This window comes from Mustela nigripes, chromosome 1 (assembly GCF_022355385.1).
Source record: "Mustela nigripes isolate SB6536 chromosome 1, MUSNIG.SB6536, whole genome shotgun sequence".
Lineage (NCBI taxonomy): Eukaryota > Metazoa > Chordata > Mammalia > Carnivora > Mustelidae > Mustela > Mustela nigripes.
In genome coordinates, this window is record NC_081557.1 from 188176569 (window position 1) to 188198685 (window position 22117).

Here is a 22117-nt window from a genome sequence, read left to right on the forward strand (position 1 = left end):
TGGCTTTGACGTAAACCCAGTATGCAGCAGGAATCTTTTTTGCTGGGGGGGCTTTTCCATGAGTTGATTTATGAAAGATTATTTTATGGGTCTCTTTTTTTTTTAATTAAAAATTAGGATAGCTTTGGTTTTCCCAAAAAAATCAACAGATTACTGACTTTTCTTCAATATAAAGATACCTCAAAATTAATATTTCTAGGTGTAAATATATATGTGTGTGTATATATATATACACATACATGTACACACATATATATTAATATATGGTCATACTAAGAAGTTATCACAGCTTTGTCTTTGTCACAAAAGCAGAGATCAGAAAGACTATATGCCACTTACTGTACTAATATACTTTGATTTTATTATTCCCCAATTGTTGACCATTTTTTCAAAATATCTGATTACTTATATGTATGAGGCACTGTTTTAAGCACTGAGAATACAGTGGTAAGCAAGAAAGAAAAGGTCTCCATCTGTCTTTTAACACATTCTAATGGGAAAGGACAAGCTGGAAACAACAAGATACCATTTAAATATAAAGGAAATTAATGGGGGGGTGGGATGCGTAGTGGAAATTAACTGTGTGGTAGTGAGAAGGAAAGCCTCTGTGAAGAAGGAACAGGTAAGCCAGCCTGAAAGATAAGAAAGCAGTCTGAAGGTAAGGTGTGGGTAGATGTCTGGGCTGAGTGAGTAACAAGTATAAAGCCACTGAAGCAGAAAGCCCTTTTTTGTTGTAACAAATGTGCAAGGGTAGCTGATACATGAGATACAGGAGTGGAGAAGCTGGGGAGAGTGGCAAGAAAGGTAGATCAAGGGACAAATCCAGTAAAGCCTTTATATAGTTCATGATAATAATTCTGGATGTTATTCTTTTTTTTTTTTTTTTTAAGATTTACTTATTTTAGAGAGCACAAGCTAATGGGCAGAGGGAGAGAGAATCTCAAGCAGACTCTGCACTGAGCATGGAGCCTGATACAGGGTTCAGTCTCATGACCCTCAGATCATGACCTGAGCTGAAACCAAGAGTTGGATGCTTAACCAACTGTACCACCCAGGCACCCCTGGATTTTATTCCTAAGTACTTTTTATTCAGCAAATAACTAAAAGCACTAGAATATGTATATGGATATAGCAGGGAACAGAAAAACGATCTGGACCCTCATGCAATTTTAAAATCTGTTAGAGAAGCCAAAGTCTAGAAGCACTTCTTTTAATTTCCCCACCATGGATAATATTTGTACGAACCTTCTCAAATCATTTCAAAAGGTTAACATATTACTCTCAAATCATTTGTAAGCTGTACAATTTCTACTTTTTTTTAATATATCTGAAATTGGGGTCAGTTTTGCAAATGATCATATCTTTTATGTATTGTTGCCAGTGGCAGTACTCATCATACAGTTCTTATCACCTGTACAAGTGTGAATTTGGTTTTTATTCCCAATGGCATGACTAGGCAATTGCATCCCCTTGACACTTCCATCAGCAAATTGTTTTTAAGACCTTTCATGGAAGGAATTCAAGTCCTGGTTGCTGTTTGAAAACTGACTCCTTTTGGTGTTCTAAAGAAAACACTATCATAGGGGTGCCCGAGTGGCTCAGTGGGTTAAAGCCTCTGCCTTCAGCTCAGGTCATGATCCCAGGGTCCTGGGATCGAGCCCCACATCGGGCTCTCTGCTCAGCAGGGAGCCTGCTTCCCCCCTCTCTTTCTCTGCCTGCCTCTCTGCCTACTTGTGATCTCTGTCAAATAAAATAAAATCTTAAAAAAAATACCATCATAAAACTTACAGAATAAGTATCAGGGGCTTATAAGAAAATATTAAGAGACCATACTGGAATAATTTTTAAACAAATGCTGGGTCACTGATGCTTTTGATGGCAGAGAGGACAGTATTTGTAGAAAAATACTTAACAACTGAATTAACTGATTCAGAGGAGTTGAAAATTTTAATGTGAAGTTTTAGAAATACCTTAACCACTTCATATGATTTATCTTTTAGAGATAAATATATACATGTTAGAAGAGCTCTTTCAGTAAGTATCAAATAAAAATGCTAACTGATCAAGCATTTTGGCCACTTAATTGAAAGTATTTTTTTCTTAGTATTTCATGAAGTAGAGTTAAATGTATTTGTGTCTTCCTACATTGTACCAACTCACCACTATATCATTTTTTTTCACCTTTTTTCAATCAGGATCAGGGAAATTCTACAGTTGGAAGTTGCCTGGGGGTAGGGTGGGGTGGAACATCAGAAATATTTGGCTTTCTAAAAAAAAAAAACTTTTTAAAAGATTTATTAGAGGGCAAGGGGAGGGGCAGAGACAGCATCCACAAGCTGACTTACTTACTTGGGGCTTGATCCCAGGACTCTGAGATTATGACCCAAGCCAAAACCAAGAGTCAGCCACTTTCTCCACTGAGGCACCTAGGCATCCCAGAAGATAACTGACCTTTTAACTACAAAGAACACTGGTTAAAAGATCTTCTAACTTATTATTCTCTTTGCCACAAGTAAGCATTTCTTCATGATAGCCTTCTGAGTATTTTATATTTGCTTAACTCCAAATATATAAGAAGACTTAAATGATACTGATTCCTGAATTCCAGGCATCTTTTTAGTAGGATGGCCATATAAGGTTAAGAAAGACCAGAAAAATCTATTACTTGTGATTGTTTACCAAGTAGAGTTTATTTTAACTGGTTGAAAGTTTGTCTTTTAGACATTAAAAAATCTTTGAAATTTACTTTGTAATAATTTGGAGACATCTACTTTGACAGTTCTGATGTATTGGGTATTTTACTACATTTAAAAAAAATGAACTTATGTAATACATGTATTTTTTATCTCATTTTCCCACATTTAGTTCTTTAAAAATATTTTTCAAGTCAAATTTAATGGTTCTTTTTTTGGTAAGAAATATCTTTCAAGTCAAATTTAATGTTCTTTTTTTGGTAAGCTTATATTTGTGAATTTTGATTGGTGACTTTAACTTGAAAACCATTTTCTGTTTCTTTTGTAGTTACTTGACCACAGCTGAATGAAACTGTTTATTCACTTATCATCAAATAGATCTTTTTCTTTTGTGTGTTAATCTTTTTATTTGTAGTTTTTCTCATTGGAAAACAGCCTTCTACTTTACATTCTTCACACATTACAATTTTGAACACTTAACACCCTGTTTATTTTTTAAAAATAGAATAAGGAGGACACTCATGTTATCAATTACATTTTTCTATCCAGGATAAAATGCAAGTTGACCAAGAAGAAGGAGGGCATCAAAAATGTCATGCTGAACACACCCCAGAAGAGGAAATTGATCATACAGGAACCAAAACAAAGGTGTGTTTTACTGTTTTTGTGGTTGTGTCTTTTTGAGATTGGTATTTTGAGTAACGTATTTACTTTATACTGCATGCTTTTAATACACTTGATATTTTAAATCTTAGTACTCTGGAAGTATAGAGGCATATAACCAGAATAAATATAATTCTATGAGTTTATTATAGAGGATTTTTAAAAGAACGAACACTAACAATGTAAGTAAAATTATCCCTTTGGTGAGAAAAAGAAGATGCATTTTTCAGTAATTTTTTTGTGTGTCGTTAAAAACCATATAATCCCAGAAAAATGGGAAATATAATAAGCTAAATGAAGAAAACTTACATTGTCAGTAACCTCACATCTCAAAATTAACCACTCTTAGCATTTTGCTGCATATTATACAATATTTCCCTTTGTGCAAAAAATATATATATATATTTTTTTGAAGGTAAAACTTTAAAGGAGAATTCTTTTATTGAAAGTCATCATTTTACTGAGACAGTTGTTGCCAATAAAAGGGAGAGATCCCGATCTAAACACCCAGATGAATGGGGCTGCAGTTCTAAATAATCATCTTCAACAGGTCTGTCTAACCTGAACAGAATTTAATCTATATTAGTTAGTTGTAGGTTATTTGTAGATCTTTTCCAGAGGTTATAAAGATCCTGTTTCAAGTCCTAGGCTCTCCAAAACAAAACAAAACAAAAGAACAACAAAACAGTTCTAGGCTCTCTGTAATTTAAAAATTAAAGCCTATTTTTCTAGATTTTCAATTTTTCTTGGTATTTTTTGCTTTAATTGTTTAATAGCTTAAGATATAGTTTATATACCGTATAGTCCACCCATTTAAAGTGTACAATTCAGTGGTTTTTAATACACTCCATTTTATAAATGTAATAGTGCAGAGTTTTGCAACTATTACTATAGTCATTTTTATAGTGTTACCATCACTCAGGAACTGCCCAACTGTTTTTCCAGAGTGGTTTCAGTATTTTATAATCTTGTTAGCAGTATATGAGGGTTCCAGTTTCTCCACATCCTCACCAATTCTTATTTTCCTTTTTTTCATTATAGCTGTTGCTATTGAGTGTGAAGTGGCATCTCATTTTGGCTTTAATTTGCATTTCCATCCTGGTGTCTTTTATGTAGAAAGATGTAGTGTATGCAGTGTATAAAATACTATCTATATAAAAGTAGTCTTAAGTACAGTAGATGGTAAAAGTTTTGATTTTACTTTTTTGTTTCATCTGAAATCACTTTTAAATCTTTTTTTAAGCTGGTTTTATTTTACTTCTTTTGCATTTCTCTTTGCAGTCAGCTCCCTCAGACAAACAAGATCGATTAAACCAGACTATTAAAAAAGGAAAAGTCAAGAGTATTGATCTGCCTATTCAGAGTAGCCTGTGTAGACAATTGGGCCAAGATCTTCTCAACAGCTACATTGAAAATGAGGTATATAAATTTGAGTTGATACTGAAATAAGTGATAGTGTAGTCTGAAATTTTTGTAAAAGTCAATGATTATTACCCCCCTCCTCCCAACAATTTGGGTATCTAGTCCATAACTCCTAAGGAATTATTAAGTCATTAACTGCTTTATTTTAGACAAAATACTGAACTATGTTAATGTCATGTACGGTAAGCTTTCATCAGAGTTATGTGAAAAATATGCATTGTCTCCACTATAAAGAAAGACCACTCTAATACTAAGGGTTCTTATCCCCTGGTACTTTGTCTTTAGCAGTAATACCCAGCAGACATTGTATGGGGAAGTATTAGCAGCTCCCCTCTTCTAATGTGTTCTTAAAGATAAGGCTCTATTCAGAATATTTTCTGACTTCTTAAGATCTATTGTCATTCTTGAAATTTTCTTTACATGTCTAATTACATATATCTAATTTTATAGTCTCTCAAGGAGAAGAGTTTTGTTTCTTGACTAGCAGTTGTGTAAGAAATAATTTTATTTTTAAAACTTTTGTTTAAGTAGTGGTCATGTCTACAGGCTTGGCTAGTGTTAGAAAAAGTCAGTTTTCTTTGAAGCGCCCATATTCTCCTCTTGGTGCACATTATTCTGGGAATTTCTTCAAGAGAATTTGACTTTATAATGTTTGCCCTGTTTAGTACCTATCTATATTGCCTGTTCATTAACTATTAAGTTGAAGCCAGCATTCTTGGAGATCATAAGTAATTAAGAATTTGTTTTGAGACAGATTAATTTTCCCAAAGGAATAAACTGTAGGCAAGTGCTGCTGTGGCAAATTTTGTGTATACGATTTTTTTTAAGGTTTTAAAAGAATGAACACTAACAATGTAAATTCCAAAAGTCTGTACACTGTAGTCTTCTGTTTATAATACTGTGTTTCTGTTAAAGTGAAAATTTTGTTTAGGTATTAACAATTCTCAGATTCTTTATTTCTTTGCGTTAGTTATAACAATAATCATATTTGCTAAACCTCTTAAAACACACTGATACCGTATTTAATACTCAAACCTGTGAAGTGTAAGTACTGTTAGAGATTTATTTTTTACAGATGAAGAGACAAGAACAGGTAGCCTAATCATACGAGGTCAGAGAGTAACCTTTGAGTTGCATCTGGGTAATCTGTCTCCAAAGCTCAAGATCACAACCACTATATTATATCCCCTTCCAGAGCTAACATTTATTCAGCACAAGTTAGGTGCTAGGCACTATACTAAAATTTTATGTGAATTATATCAATCTTACTAACAGCCCTAACAGACAGATAGTTGTATTCTGTTTTAGGATAAGAAAACTGAGGCTTAGAGAGGTTCAGTGAACTTGCTGTGATCTCAAAGCTAGTAAATCGGGAGCCAAGGTATTGAACCCGAGTATGTACAATGACATAGTCTATGTGGGGTTTTTAAAATAGCTTTATTGAGATATAATTCACATACCATACAGTTAACCCATTTAAAGTGTAGTTTGGTGGCTTTTGGAATATTACACTTTACTAATCTTTTAAATTTAAATGTATATAACATAAAATTTGTCATTTGACTAATTGTACAGCAATTCAGTGGCATTGTTAAATTCAAAGTTTTGTGAATTGTCACCACTGCCTATTTCTTTTTCATAACTTTTTCATAACCCCAGAAAGTCTGTAATCATTAATAACTCACCATTCTCTCCCTGCAACCCCCAGTAAATTCTAGCCACTTTCTGTCTCTGGATTTGCCTATTCTAGATAAATCATATGACTGTAATCATACAATAGTTGTCCTTTTGTGTTTGGTTTAGTATACTTTGCATGTTTTCAGAGTTCATGTTGTAACATGTATCAGAACGTAACACCTTTTTAGAATAGAGTAATATTTCATTGGATATAGATGTACATTTTATTTATCCATTCATCTGTTAAGGGACAACTGAGTTGTCCACCTTTTGGCTATTGTGAATAATGCTGTAGTGGGCATACAAATACCTGTTTTGAGTTCCTGTATTCAGTTCCTTTGGTTATATACCTAGGAGTGAAATTGCTGTCATACTGTAAATCTTTGTTTAGCTTTTTGAGGAACCACCAAACTGTTTTATATAATAGCTGCAGGATTTTACATTCCCAATAGCATTATGCAACGGTTAAAAATTCTCTACATCCTCACCAGTGTTGTCCATTTCTTACAATCCATTTCTTTTGATTATAGTCATTCTAGTAGGTATGAACAGGTTTTGGTTTGCATTTTCCTGATGCATATTCTTTTTTTTTAAATTGAAGTCTAGTTGATATGCAGTGTTACTTTAGTTTCAGATATATAGCATAGTGATAAACTAGTCTATACATCTTGCTCACAAGTATGGTTATCATCCCTCACTATACACTATTATTATACTATTGACTATATTCCCTATGCTGTACCTTTTTATCCCCATGACTTACTCATTCCTTAGCTCTAAGCCTGTATTTCCACTCCCTTTCACCCATTTTGCCCATCTCCCCACCTAGCTCCCCTCTGGCAACCATCAGTTCTGTTTCTATTCTTTATTTATTTATTTGTTTTTTAGATTCCACTAAGTGAAATCATATGGCATTTGTTTTTGTCTGACTTGTTTCACTTAACATAGGTCCATTTGTGTTGTTGCAAATAGCAAGATTTCATCCTTTTTAATAGCTGAGTAATACTCCATTACATGCCCCCCCCACACACACACACAACCCATACCTTCTTCATTCATCTTTCAGTGGACATGGGTTTCTTCTCTATCTTGGTATTGTAAATAATGCTGCAATAAACAGAGGTGTATACCTCTAATTATTTTTGTTTTCTTTGGGCAGATACCCAGTAGTGGAATTATTGGATCATATGGCACTTCTATTTTTGATTTTTTTGAGGAACCTCCTTACTGTTTTCCACAGTTGCTGTACCAGTTTATATTCCTACCAACACTGCACGAGGATTCCTTTCTCTCTATGCCTTTAGCAACACTTTTTTCTTCTTTTTGAGTCTAGCTATTCTGACAGGTATTAGGTGATAGATCATTGTGGTTTTTATATGCATTTCCCTGATGACTCTCCTGCATATTCTTAATAGCAGCTAATCTAAACATTTTGAATATAGGGGAAGATGATAATGCAAGATAAATTAGAGAAAGAAAGAAACGATGCTAAGAATGCTGTTGAAGAATATGTGTATGATTTTAGAGACAAGCTGGGCACGGTCTATGAAAAATTCATCACTCAAGAAGTAAGTCTAAATTTTAAAATTTTTTATTAGAACTCTTTGTTTGAGGGGCATCTGGGTGGCTCAATTGGTTAAGCATCTGACTCTTGATTTCAGCTCAGTTCGTGACCTCAGGTTTGTGAGATCGAGCTCCATGTTGGGCTCTGCGCTCAGTGCGGAGTCTGCTCTCTTCCTCTCTATTCCTCCTTTCTACTTGCACTCCCATGCACTCTTGCCCACTCACACTGTCTTCCTAAAGTAAATCTTTAAAAAAATGATTTGACAATGCTAATACGAATTATATAAATAAACATACCAAATGTGTTACTGTTGTCCTTCTCCTTGAGCCACATTTAGGAATGGTAATTAGTTATTTCTCCCAACTGCAGAACTATAGTGAAAAACATGTTTATGAATAAAAATCCAGAGAAATTGAAATTTAATCTTTTATACTTGAAAAACATTCTGTCCTTCTTTGATAACTTTTATTTCTAAGGAATTTTCAGTCAGTGTCTTTTAAATGTATAATTAGGACTTGAATAAACTGTCTACGATATTGGAAGACACAGAAAATTGGCTTTATGAAGAAGGAGAAGACCAACCTAAACAAATTTATGTGGATAAGCTTCAAGAACTAAAGGTAAATTTTTTAAAGTCCATGTTAGTTTTCAGTAGAACATGAAATTTTCCTAAAAATTATTCTGTAAAAGCAAAGTCTATTTTTAATAAATATATTAGAAAATAATAAAGCAAGATACATGTAGGAAGAAATGTTCTCTAATCTTAAAAGCATTTTTGGAGGGCAATAATGCTACATAATTGTAATCAAATAATGTATAATTATATTTTTTAAGATTAGCAGATGATTGAGTGTTACCAGTTTTACATTAGCCATATATTTCTGAGATGTCATTAAGAACAGATTTGTGAACCTAATCCCTTCTTACCCATTAGAAGTTACACCCTTTCTCTACTTCTCTCTTCTTCACTGTCATGATTTTGAGGAGTAATATACTGCCCTATTGTATTTTCACATTGCAACTGAGGGGGACATCTGCCAGTGAAGAAATTAGAAAGTAGCACTCTTGCTTTGAATGTCCTTCCACAAAGAAATAAGGAGATGTGGCCACCAGGTCTCCCTTTTCTAGGTCCAATGGTATGATTTTAAGAAAAGACCATAATTACTGCTTTCTGCTTATCTGCCCTACCCTGAAAAAAGTAGTTTTAAGTTCACATTACAAGGATGATAGGAAATTTGTCTTTTCTTCTTCTTCTATGTGGATCATAGCAATACTTTAATGTTCACATAATTACCAGGGGCTCTTACTAAATGTAGACTATGATTCAGTATATATCTGAGTGATGGGTCCATGATTATCTATTTTTAACAAGCTTCCAAGAAATTCTGATGCTGCTGGTCACTGAGCCATTCTGAGTAGCAAGGAAAAAACATAGATGACATTGATAATGATTCCTAGGCTATGGGAAAAGGCAGACCTTTAGGACTGGGAGAGGTGGGGAGTATAAGAGAAGTTACTTAAAAGCAAAGTTAGTATCTTGAAAAAGTTAGAACTGTCTTCATGCCAGTAAATTACTTCCATATGGAATAATTAAAAATCAACTAGAAAATCTAAACTTAAAAAAAACTTAAAACTTAAAACCAAAACTAGTCTTTATCACATTTTATCTTGATGGTGGTGTTACTCCCCATCTCCCTAGAAGAATGTATATATTTTGGGAGGTAGGAGCAGCCAAGCAGCTGAGGCCAGTAGAAGAAACTGAAAAACCCAGCAGCTCTCAAAAAGGATTATTTTACCCCAAATATATAAGTAACCATAGAAATGAATGTTGTAGAAGGCTTCACAGGCCTTAGTTTTTTGTTGTTTTGGGTTTTTTTTTTTTTTTTGAGGTGGTTAAAAAATACAGTATTTGGTCCTTTTTTCAAAAACATTTACAGTAAGGGGCACAAGGTGGCTCAGTTGGTTAAGCATCTGTCTTTGGCTCAGGTCATGATCCCAGGACTCCTTACTCAGTGGGGAGTGTAATTCTCCCTCTGCTCCTCCCCCTCTTGTGTGTGTTTGTGTGTGAATGCGTGCGCACGCATGTGAGTGTGCGTGCACACACTTGCATCCTCTCCCTCTCTCCCCTCCCCCTGCTCATGCTCAAACATGCTCCACACCCCTGCGAGCTCTCTCTCTCTCTGTTCTCCCCCTGCTCATGCACTCTCTCACTCCTGCATGTGTGCATCCTCTCAAATAAATAAAATCTTAAAAAAATTTTTCAATTAAAAATATGATGTAAGTAGACTAAAGGCAATATGGTATCCTGGAACAGAAAATTAGGAAATCCACATGAGGTCTGGAGTTCAGTTAATAGTAATGCTCCAGTGTTGGTTTCTTAGTTTTGGCAAGTGTATGTTCTATGGTGGTACAAGATGTTAACATCAGAGGAAAGTAGTGAGAGGTACTCGATGCTCTATTATTTCCTTTATAACTTCTCTGAAAATCTAAAATTAATCTAAAATATGTTGTTTTTTTAAGTTTATAAAGAATAGAAAAGAAAATAGGTATTCGTTCTTCTAATGCATCCCCCTCCTCAAAGTTACAAGGGGCTGTTAAAACATTTAGAAATTCCTCATTCCAAGCATTTGGGTTAAGGGCCAGAGGTTTTTTGTTGTTGTTGTTGTTTTGTTTTTTTTCTAAGTGCTGTACTCATAGATCCAGAATTTCTACCTAATTAATAAACATAAATGATACTCAATAAATACTGAATATCCAGAAATTCTAATAATCATGTTGTTTACAGGGTTATATATAGAAATTTGGTTTCAAATACATGAATTCTGCATGGAGTATTGTCCTTATGGTCTTCTTATTTAATAGTTCTGTAAACTTTTAACACCTAACTTTGAAGGAATTAAAAGTATTGTCTTGTTAAAAACTTTTCTGTTAATAACTTTTTCTTTTAAAAAAATTTAATAGAAATATGGCCAGCCTATTCAGATGAGGTACATGGAACATGAGGAGAGACCAAAAGCTTTAAACGACTTGGGAAAGAAGATTCAACTTGTTATGAAAGTGATAGAAGCATACAGAAACAAGGTATGAAAACCACAAAGCCAGCTGATGATGATGGCATGTGGGTAGTACATCGTGGCAGTGGGGTAAATCTGTAAGTTCTCAGCTACAAAGCGAGTGCAGTTGTTGCCACCAAATTTTGGAGACCTTGTGCACCAAACTTAAGACTTTTTTTTTTTATTAGGGGGCGCCTGGGTGTCTTGGTCATTTGAGCATCTGACTCTTGATTTTGGCACAGGTCATGATCTCAGGTCTTGGGATCGAGGTCTATGTTGGGTTCCATGCTGAACGTGGACCCTGCTTGGGGTTCTCTCTCTCCCTCTCCCTCTGTCTTCACTCCCATCCCTGCCCCATGCATGTACTCTCTCACCAAACAAAACAAAACAAAAAACCCAAACAAACAAAAGTTTTATTTATTGGAAAGTCACCGATAAAGGGTACTTACACTCCTAAAATACAGTGCAGGCATAGGATTTTAATCTATTAAAATTCCTTAGGTGTATGTGATTTTCAAACACATTATCACTATTCTCCCAGTTTTTTGGCTTTGGAGTACTCTTTCATTCCATTTCCCTTTATTTTCCACGTCCAATCTGTAATCCACATTGCATTGCCATTTCTTTTTGGTCCTGTGACTACCATCTTAAACCATGAATTCTTAGATTGTTTCCTATATGGGGTGGCTGCAGTTGTTTTTCAAACAGAATGTCATTATGTAATTCTCCTTATCAACAACTTACCATGCTGTTCTGCTGTATTTTGAGAATTTTCTATCTAGCTTGCAGTATGCCTTCTTCTCTTATTTCTCTTTATTCCCTAACAAATTCAATTCCGAACAGCTTCTTTGTTGGCTAAGTATTGTTCCCTTGAATATTCTCCACTAGGCATTTTTTGGCAAAACTGACTTCTTTAGAAAGCCTTTTCTTTTAAAAATGCACACAGAGGGGTGCCTGGGTGGCTCAGTGGGTTGAGCCCTCTGCCTTCAGCTTAGGTCATGATCTCAGGGTCCTGGGACTGAGCCCCGCAGAGCCCCGCATTGCATCGGGTTTTCTGCTCAGCGGGGAGCTTGCTTCCCCCTGCCTCTCTCTCTCTACCTGCCTCTCTGCTTACTTGTGATCTCTGTCTATCAAATAAATAAAATCTTAAGAAAAATAAAAGGCAATACCTCAAAACTAAAGTTAATAAAAAAATGCACACTCGGGGCGCCTGGGTGGCTCAGTGGGTTAAGCCACTGCCTTCAGCTCAGGTCATGATCTCAGGGTCCTGGGATCGAGCCCCGCATCGGGCTCTCTACTCAGCAGGGAGCCTGCTTCCTCCTCTCTCTCTGTCTGCCTCTCTGCCTGCTTGTGATCTATCTCTGTCAAATAAATAAAAAATCTTTAAAAAAAAAAAAAAAAAATGCACACTCATCTTTTTTCCTTCTCCCTGTCTCTTCAATTCTATATAATTTGTATATGGCTTCTTTGCATGGATATGTGTGAGGTATATATTCAATAAGAATCTAAATCTTTTAAATAGAAATTATTAATTGATGCATTAATTGATATAAAAATCTGTTACATTAAGTAAAAAATTTTTAATAGGATGAAAGATACGATCACCTGGATCCCACTGAAGTGGAAAAAGTTGAAAAATATATCAGCGATGCCATGAGTTGGCTGAACAGTAAGATGAATGCACAAAACAAACTAAGTCTCACTCAAGACCCTGTGGTGAAAGTTTCAGAAATAGTTGCGAAGTCAAAGGTAAGTTACCTACAAAATTCTTTTTTTAATGGGTTCAAGCATTAAACATTTTTAATGGGAGCTGTTCTTTGAGAAATCATCAGCTTGCAAAAGAACTTAGAGAAACAAGTTTAAGGGTAATTTTTAATTAAAAAAAAAAAAATTCTAGGTGAGACATCCCTGTCCCTTGATTTAGTCACATACACAAGGCTGTTTTTTATATTTTAAGTGTAATCCAGAAAGAAAGAAAGCAATGTGATAACTTACTGTTAAATACTTCAGACTTTTCTAGATTAGATAAGACTTCTAAATCTCCATAGTAGTAAAACTTTGTAGTATTAGTCTTTGACATCATTTGAAACCTGTAAAATTCTGTGGTAAATCTTATTTTTGAGATAAATTTCCCAGTCTAAAAAACATTACCCATGAAAATACAAAAGATTATCATAGAAAAGAACACCATGAAAAACATGGGAGACAAATTTTGTAATAAAGATAAGCATCTTAGTAGAGAAATGAGAAAAACTATTGGATGGCAATTGACAAAACAAGGTTATACATGTCCAATAAATATATATGAAAAGGTGCTCATCCTCATCACATTCTTCTCCACTCATCTTTTTTCATCTGATTCATGGTTTTGTGTTTACATTCATAATCTTTGTCATAAGTTGTCAAGGGTGCAAAGAATCGGATGTTCTCCCTTAGCAACTTGGTTGAATTTGTTAAAGCATTTTGCATCAGTATATGTTTAGAAATTTAAAGGACGTATATGTACCCTTTAACCCAGAAATCACAATTGTTCATCCTAATTCATCCTACATTGATCATTGCACAGGGATAGGTACATAAATACCCTTGCTTATTAATTAGCAAAAAATTGGAAGAAACACATACCTGGCAGTAAGAAATTAGATAAATTGAAGCATCCATTCAACACTTTGCAATCATTACATTAATTTTAGAGACAGAGATCTATCTAGATAGAAAGATGTGTACAACATATTGCATGAGAAGGGAAAGATTACAGAACCTAAATGACATTATTTCACTGTATAAATTAGCAAGCATCTTCACAGATCTGTAGGCTTGTAGGTATGTGTATGCATGGACATACACCTAAAAGGACATTCACTAAAATGTTCATGTTAATCTGTAGAAGATGGAATTTCAGGTGCTCTTTTTTTTTTTTTTTTTTTGCCTTACCTAGTTCAGTATGTTTTCAAGGTTTTGTTTTTGCTTTTTTTAAAACAATAAACGGGTATTTTTAAAATCAAAGCGAAGTATTTTCCTTTTGAGAGAGTTTTGCAAAGAAACCATAATAATTTACTCTTAATCAGATGTAGTATGGTAAGAGCAGTTTCCCCTAGGTGGTTGACTCCCTATCTTTCTGTCCCTATCCCGATCTCTGTGACACTGGTCTTGGGGATTTTAATGGTCTTTTATTTCTGTGTTAAAAAGAAATAAGCAAAGATAGAGAAATTACATTGTACTTACTTTAAATTATTGAGTTGCATATACATTCATGACTTCATTTTCCTTCAGCGTAGTTCTACAGGTCCACTTATGAAAGCTGTTTTCATGTAAATACCAATTTATGAAATGTGTTATTTGATATAATTCTCAGAGCACTAGGCATAATTTAAAGGAATGAATTAAAAATTATTTCTGTCCAAGAAAACTATATTTCAATTATGAGGAACCAGTTTTTAGGAAGATTAGATACAAAGAATTTGGTAAAGATTGAAGAGTTCCTTGTCAGCATTAATGTGCACTAACCCAGAAATAAATGCTTTATTGATGTATTTGAAGAAACTTGGTTATCTAACTGAGCTAACATAAATTCAGGAATATCTTATTAATGTGGAAATTTAGAAAATTAATGGTAATCTGTTCTGTAGTATTTTTAATATCACTTTTCTTTATGTCTTTTAGGAACTGGATAATTTCTGTAACCCCATCATTTACAAGCCCAAACCGAAAGTAGAGGTTGCTGAAGACAACGCAAAAGCTAATAGTGAACATAATGGACCAATGGATGGACAGAGTGGGACTGAAACTAAACCAGATACAACAAAAGACAGCTCCCAGCATACTAAATCTTCTGGAGAGATGGAAGTGGACTAAGTCTTAATTTTACCTTCACATAATTCAAACAGTGCAAGCAACTACAAGGTCCATTCTTCCTTTTACATGTGGTACACACAACATATGTTCAGTTGTTCTTAACCACTTTTTGTCATTTGTTTTTTGGAGTAGTTTTGAAAAGTGTTCTATATTGAGTGCACCTCTGTTCATTTCCATTGCTGCTTATGTGAAGCTTTAGCTGCGTATAGATTTACAAGTCAGTTTTAGCTTTCTAAATACATGTTCTATCAAACATGCGAGACTGATATGTATTTGGCAACAATCTACCTTATTTAAAGCTTCTACTTGGATAAACCTCAGCTCCTGTATTCAGGAGAGGATACTGTATTGCACTATTGTTGCAGAAGCATAGATTTAATTGCATCATCATTTTGAAAAACATTGAAATGGATGTGGTTTGAAGCCACTGAGGCACTGACTTTTTTTCTAGTTATTGTAGTTATAATTTAAATATTAAAACATGATCTCATTGGTGTGCAATGAGAACTCCAAAGTGTTATCATCACATAAATGAAATAAATCACATGATGAAAGGGAAACACAATTTTTATGTTACGGTGACACCAGCAGTTTGCATCTTTTATTAGTAATATGGATTGATGTTTTCTGAGAGTAATTCAGTGTCATTTTCACTTGAAACTTCTGATCTACTTGTCCTGAAGACCAGCTGCTGCTAAAGTAATACTAGCCTAAAGATAAGAAGCATTATTGATGAAAATACCTTCATGTTAAGGGGGAAATTCTGTTGAACTACTCAGACATGCATCTGTGATGTTGATAGCCTTGTTTCAGTTTTAGTAGTTATTTTGGTTTTCTTAATTGATTTTGTTAATAACACAGGGTAGGGAGAAATGGGCACAATGTGTATCGCATTATATACATTATCACTGATTTACTTAATGTTAAGAAGTAGATAAACACTATTAAATAAGCGGTAATACTTGAAAAGAAGTACTTCTACCGTAAGTCTTAGAAAATAATGCTTGTAATAAACTTAACTATGTTACATATCAACAGGCAAAATATAGAATGTTACATAAGTGTAATATGATATGATGTGATTAAATTATAGTTCCTGCTGTTACATCACCTATTCAGATGTTGGCTCCAGTTTTGGTGCTTCTTATATATATTACATGGGACAAAGGACTGTGAAATTAAGATATTTTAAGGACTTAATCTGTGCTCCATCACCAGACTTGTTCACATTGTTCAGTTCCTCCCAGAGGCTAGAAACTATTTTAAGTATAGGAACAGACTGAAATGACTTTCCAAACCTACAAGAAGCCTAGACAATGCCATGGGCACTGGTGTTTCATGCCAATCAACTAGATTAACCTAAGTTAAAATTTTGAAAGGCTCACTTTCCCCCAAAGCTAAACTTTTATATTAATACTGACTTTTCTTAAGTAGTAAAAATTGAGAGTTGAATATCTTTAGGGATAGTCATTATTTCTCAGAGATAGTTCTCTTAAGAGAGATTTTGTTTCTACAATGTAGTCTGCACTGAAAAGGAAAGTATGGAACAGTGCATTTTGCAGGGATTTTTATTCATCCTTTTTAAGGGAGATGTCCCTTTTTGCATTAAAAAAATCATATAGACCCAACATATTTTTAATGTCTTCTAGTCTTCAAAATTGTCTTAATACTCTAAAGGTAAACTAATTATACCCATTAATAATGAAGTACTTTTTTTTCTTTAAAGAAGTTACTTTTCCTTTATAGGTTAAATATGCAGGTTCATTTCAGGAAGAGCATCAAAGATAGGAAGGAATATTTCAACAGTAGACATTAGGGAGTTTATAGCTTTTTCTTGAGTTACAAGAAAATCTCCAGGAACTTCATTAGGAGCTATATGGCCCCGTAACTTCTTGTAGACAAATGAGGAAATAGCCCTTCTGCACCTGAGTTGTCTAATTATACTTGATATGTCCTGTTCCTTCTTTTCAGTTCATTGTCTTAGTCAGATATTTAACATTCTAATTCTTGCAGTTATATAACACTTTACTTAACAAAGATGATATGTATAACTTTTCCTACTCATTCAACTTAAATATTTTCAAAAGCCCTTTAACCTTATGATGTGGTTATTTATCAAGTATATTAATAAAGGAAAATATGTTCTCCTTAATACAGTTTTGGGTAGAAGGCATGGTTCAGTTTAATTTTAATCACTGAAATATGTTCAGTATTAGACAAAATTTTTTTCAGAATAAAAGGCCACTATTTTAGAAGTTATTTTAAAAGACATAAAAAATTAGAATGTTTTCCTATAATCAAATATGAACTAAGTATGTAGAAAATACCTAGGATGATTAATAAATATAGATTAGTACACTCTGGAAAAGTGTAAATTGGTTTCAGAATCCAACTCCTGATAGTCCATAATACTGTGATCTTAAAAACAAAAATTGCTTAAATAAGAAAGTTTGTGATGTTTCAGTTCCTTAGCAGTATACAGAATTCTTAAGTTTTAAACAACTAGAAACAGCACACCAAAGAATTGGGCTTTTGGAATAAACAGATCATCTGTGTTTAAAAGTATAAATAATTAGACTTTTATTAAGGAATAAAGATTTCTTAGAGTTTCTTGGCCAATTTTTAGTATATTTATGATTATTTCCTAGATAGAAGTCTATATTAAAGTGAATTTGGGGGCTCAGTTTTCAATATAATAAGTGTTAAAGCATTTTATCCAAATTAGCACATCTTGAACTGTTTTGAGAAATTATCATCTTTTAAAGACAATAGGCATTCAAATACAGTAAACCAATTAGCTGACTTAATTTTGACCTGAAATAGAACCATTCCTCCATTTTCATAAATTTGATTTTTAATAATAAACCTATAAACCTTCCTATTAGAATTTTTTTTAAATAGCTGATATTTGGTAGTTTACAACAAATGAAACCCTGGCATTGATCTTACATACAGAAGTAATTCTTAAATGACAAGAAAAATATAACTTTACCTAACATTTTATAGTTTTACAACCAATAACTGCAGTTCTAAGGTAAATGTTATTTTGTGGTTAAAACTTTGGAAGTTTTAGGTGGAATCTGCCTTTGTGATATTTGATCCTACAAAATTAATGATAAGCATAACTTAATTTTATCAGTATTTAAAATCTGTAAAATCTGATGGCACTGATTAAAGTGAGCCACTGAGAACTTTTCAAATGACATAGGTAGTAGCGATGCTTATAAAGTGTGATTCTAATATTTTATTATCCTCTTACTCTACAGTGGATTTTAACTATCGTTTAGCAAACTAATCTTGAAGCAGTCAATTTCAGAAGACACTTTTTTGATCAAAAAAGAAAAAGGTTTATAGTTACCTTTTGTTTTTTATCAAGGTCTTATTTAATCTAAGGTTTTACCATTTTAAAGTTCCTAGGAAGCATATAATTTTTTCTTTCAATAATGTAACAAAACTTTGATGCAGATGAAAAAGACCAAACGAAACTCTTAACCAAAACAAACGAAAAACTTCAGCTGTTTTGCTTCCAATCTCTAATTTAAAAAAATACTAAAATTAATGTTCTTCCATATATTCCTGTTTCCCAAGAAAACAGCAGCTTTGAGTTTATAAAACAGATGTCTAAATTCTTTTCTTGCTAAATTCAAGGGTATTTGTTTCACACAAAAAGGGGCACCTGGAATTCTTAGAATATGAAACTGAAACTGCTTGGAAGACAACTTCAATCTCTCTGGCAGTGGTCAAGTATCTATTAGGTGGTAATTGTTCTTTCATCTTCCAGATCCCTAAGGACACATCCTCTAGCATATTATTAGAGTGGGTACCAAAAGAAAATGCGTATCTATTAAAATATATTACTAAATGACTAGGAACATTCAAATCAAAGAAGAAAATAATTGAATCATGAACATTTGACTCCATCAAGCAGGTCAAAATCCATAACCGTAATAAAAATTAACCCTATCATCTTTGCTTTGGAATCTATTACTGTCATGTTCTAAGTTACAGGATTGATTTATTAAGAAGTAAATTGATACTTAACCCATCCTTTATAGAGATAAGTGAAATTCAGTATGTTTTACTTTTATAGTGTATAAACTTATAGATGGAAATGATCTTATTATTCCTGGTTAATCTTGTTTATCTTTTCATTCAGTTCTAAGCTCTGAAATAATGTTTTTCTCAAGCACATTTTTTTTTTTAATGTTAGATTCATTAGGTGCTTTATTTCATGGATTTTTAAAAATAGTTTCACTGCTATCCTATCACTTCGATAGCTAATTTTATTACCTTTGTCCCATTTAAATACCAAATCTTACTGTGAAGAATGCTTTGACTCTTAAATTCATACATGAAGAGCCATGTTTTAAGTTTCCATATATAAATATCTCTAAAATTTAATAATGGCTTCTAGATTTTTCATGTTTTGGCCTTAGAATACTTTTAAGTAGAATACTTTTTAAAGTACTTCTGGATCAAAAGAGGTCAGTTTTGTGAATTACTGTGTATTAAGAAACCCAGCATTCTTTATTTTTAATACAAATATCAATGTGAAAAAATAACAAGGTTCAGAAATTCAAAATAGTTGTTAAAGGGTTAGCCACCTTCCATTCTTTGTTTTCTGATTTACATACATGTGCTGTGCATCTTTGTTTTCTTAGAATTTCCTAAATTTTTTACTTCCAAGACCTTGAGTAAAATCCTCTTGAAATCATATGGATCAAACCAAAATAAGATGTTAAAATGTCATTAGAGATAGGGAAATCAAGGTAATGCAAGGTACTGCTTTAAAGTATTGTATTTTTGTCCCTGAAATAAAATTTTATGGCTTAGTGTTTTAGAAAGAGACTTACAAGTGGTTACCTTTTATACTTGGTAGGATGAAGTCATTGTTTAATACTACAGTATACAGAAGCAGTTTTTTTTAATGATATTATCATTGTTTTAGTTCTAACAATATGGCATCCAAGTCATTTTTCTTTTCTTCAACCGTTATTAAAATAATTTCTGTACATGGTGACTCTGACTCTAGTCATTAGTCTAAAACAATTTCTGGCAGTTTAGTTCCTACTAGCTAATTTTTTTTTAAGGAAACTACATTTGATTTCTTCATTTCCCAGTTTGTTTTCAATACAAAGAGTAACCAGTGCAATGCATAAAATCATTGCCAAGTATGATGTGTCTATAAAAATAATAAACTGATTTTTCCATGAGCCAACTCATGTGTAGTGAGCCAACATGAGAATAGGTTGTGATGTTGCGTTGGTACATTCTAGGAATATATATTTGGCATACAGTTTTGGTTCACAAACCTAAAAAATGTTTACATATGGCAGGATCAAAGAATATAAAACAATTTATGTATGTAAACTGACATCTTAATACCAGTGAACAAATAGTAATTGATAATACAATTAATTTTTGGATGACAGTACACACAAGTCATGTAATCAGAATAAATCTATATCTACTTCTTGAACCATGCATTTTGCACACCTGAGGTTTAATTTTCACATATTGAACTTCACTGACTGGATGGTAGTTGCAAGTCAGAAACATTTACAAAAATTTGCTTGTTGATGAGGGTTTTTTAATTGGGCAAATTTTTGAAACATTCTAATGCTATTGATTCTGAAAACTAAAATAGTTTGCTAATGTTGGATGTGTTGTCAGAGAATAAATTTAGCTTTATATACTGGAAGAGAAAACAGGAATAAGTGAATTTGAAGACTTTAGGCATTTTCAGTAGGCATAGAGGAGCTCCATGCCCAGTGAGTCTCCTGCTTGAGAACTGCTAATGACAAAAATGTATCAAGTAGTTTAGGGTGTTGGGATAAGAAAATGATTAAGGTCCCCTGGTCTAGATTAGAGCATTCGGTGCTTAATATTCTAGGGACAGAAAAACACGAAAGAATTAAAGGCTAATGGATCCTCTGTCTAGAAAAATGTTTATATGGACTGTAGACTGTCCAATGAAATGCAGATAAATACTTGTTAAGTCTAGAAGGCTTAACAATTGGCATTTCATTCCTCTTCATCCTGAACTGGGGAGAACTGGATAGGATTTAGGTTTGTTTTACTTGCTTGTTGTAAAACCCAAGTCATTAGTTAATTGAACAGGAAGACAGAACCTTCCAGAGCTGGAGAAGGAATGTCCGTTGATTATAAGTACCTCCCAATACTTTGTCCTTAAAAATTCTCCCCTTTTTAAGTATAAGGAACAAAAGGTTTAAGATGGTTTACATAGCCTGGAAATGCCAGAAGGCAGTTTGAACTAATATCCAGCAGCTGCATTGCCAAATGACTGCATTTGGTTTCCTATTTAAGTTCACTGTGATGGTGAAAATCAGTGTAAAACCTGAAAGGCTTAGTGTACTGTTTTAGAGCTAGCAAGGGTTAGGTTAAATTAAAAGTTAAATAAGTAGGAAGGAAATAATTTGTAGTTAAGAGAACCCTGTTGAAGGCAAAGAGAAGCAAAGAACAAATCACAAAAAATAATAGAAATCCAAATGTCAGTAGTTACAGTAAATGTAAATACTGTAAACTTGCCAATTTAAAAACTATGTGGTTTTTACAAAAATAATTCTTAAACACAATGATGTAATAAGTTTAAATTGGTGGAATAAAAAAATGCCAATCAAATGAAATTGTGAAACCATTAATCAGATAAAATTTATTTTAAGGTGAAAAAAGTGGGATAAAAAGTGAGCTTTAATAATGATGAATGGAGTAATTCACTGGGAATTAAAAATTCAAGCTTTGAAATCTATAAAGCAATTTACAGAGAAGTTTAGGTCCAAGGTATCCATGATAACTGATAGTTAGGTAATAAGTAATTAAAAATATTGAATTAAATTTTAAAAGCTAGATCTAATAGACTTACATAAATTATCACTCAGCTATTAGGTAAAACTTGAAGTACACATAGAATATTTATAAAAAATCAGTAAACCACAAAACAAATCTCAACAAACACCAAAATCCATTATACAGATTTTCAAACAGCACACACAGTAATATGATGAGTAACCCATGAAGAGAGCCCAAAAGAAATCCTTATGCCTATATGCTTGAATTGAAAAAAATAACTTCATGAAACATCAAAGCACATTAAAAATTAGAAAATACTTCAATCGGAATGACATTATAATCATTTTATATATTTTTAAAATATTTTTTAAATTGCAAAT

At 33.2% G+C, this 22117-nt stretch overlaps 1 protein-coding gene across 1 annotated transcript in view; it reads left to right on the plus strand.

The window, feature by feature from the left end:
- HSPA4L (heat shock protein family A (Hsp70) member 4 like) overlaps positions 1-19941 on the plus strand; it is a 50637-nt gene extending 30696 nt beyond the window's left edge. Inside the window, exons 13-19 of the mRNA XM_059378215.1 lie at positions 3243-3341; positions 4638-4775; positions 7898-8023; positions 8532-8639; positions 10981-11100; positions 12660-12821; positions 14736-19941. Coding sequence (XP_059234198.1) covers positions 3243-3341; positions 4638-4775; positions 7898-8023; positions 8532-8639; positions 10981-11100; positions 12660-12821; positions 14736-14927 — 945 coding nt within the window. The 3' untranslated portion in view covers positions 14928-19941. The remainder of the gene's footprint in view (positions 1-3242; positions 3342-4637; positions 4776-7897; positions 8024-8531; positions 8640-10980; positions 11101-12659; positions 12822-14735) is intronic.
- The last annotated feature ends 2176 nt before the right edge of the window (positions 19942-22117 follow it).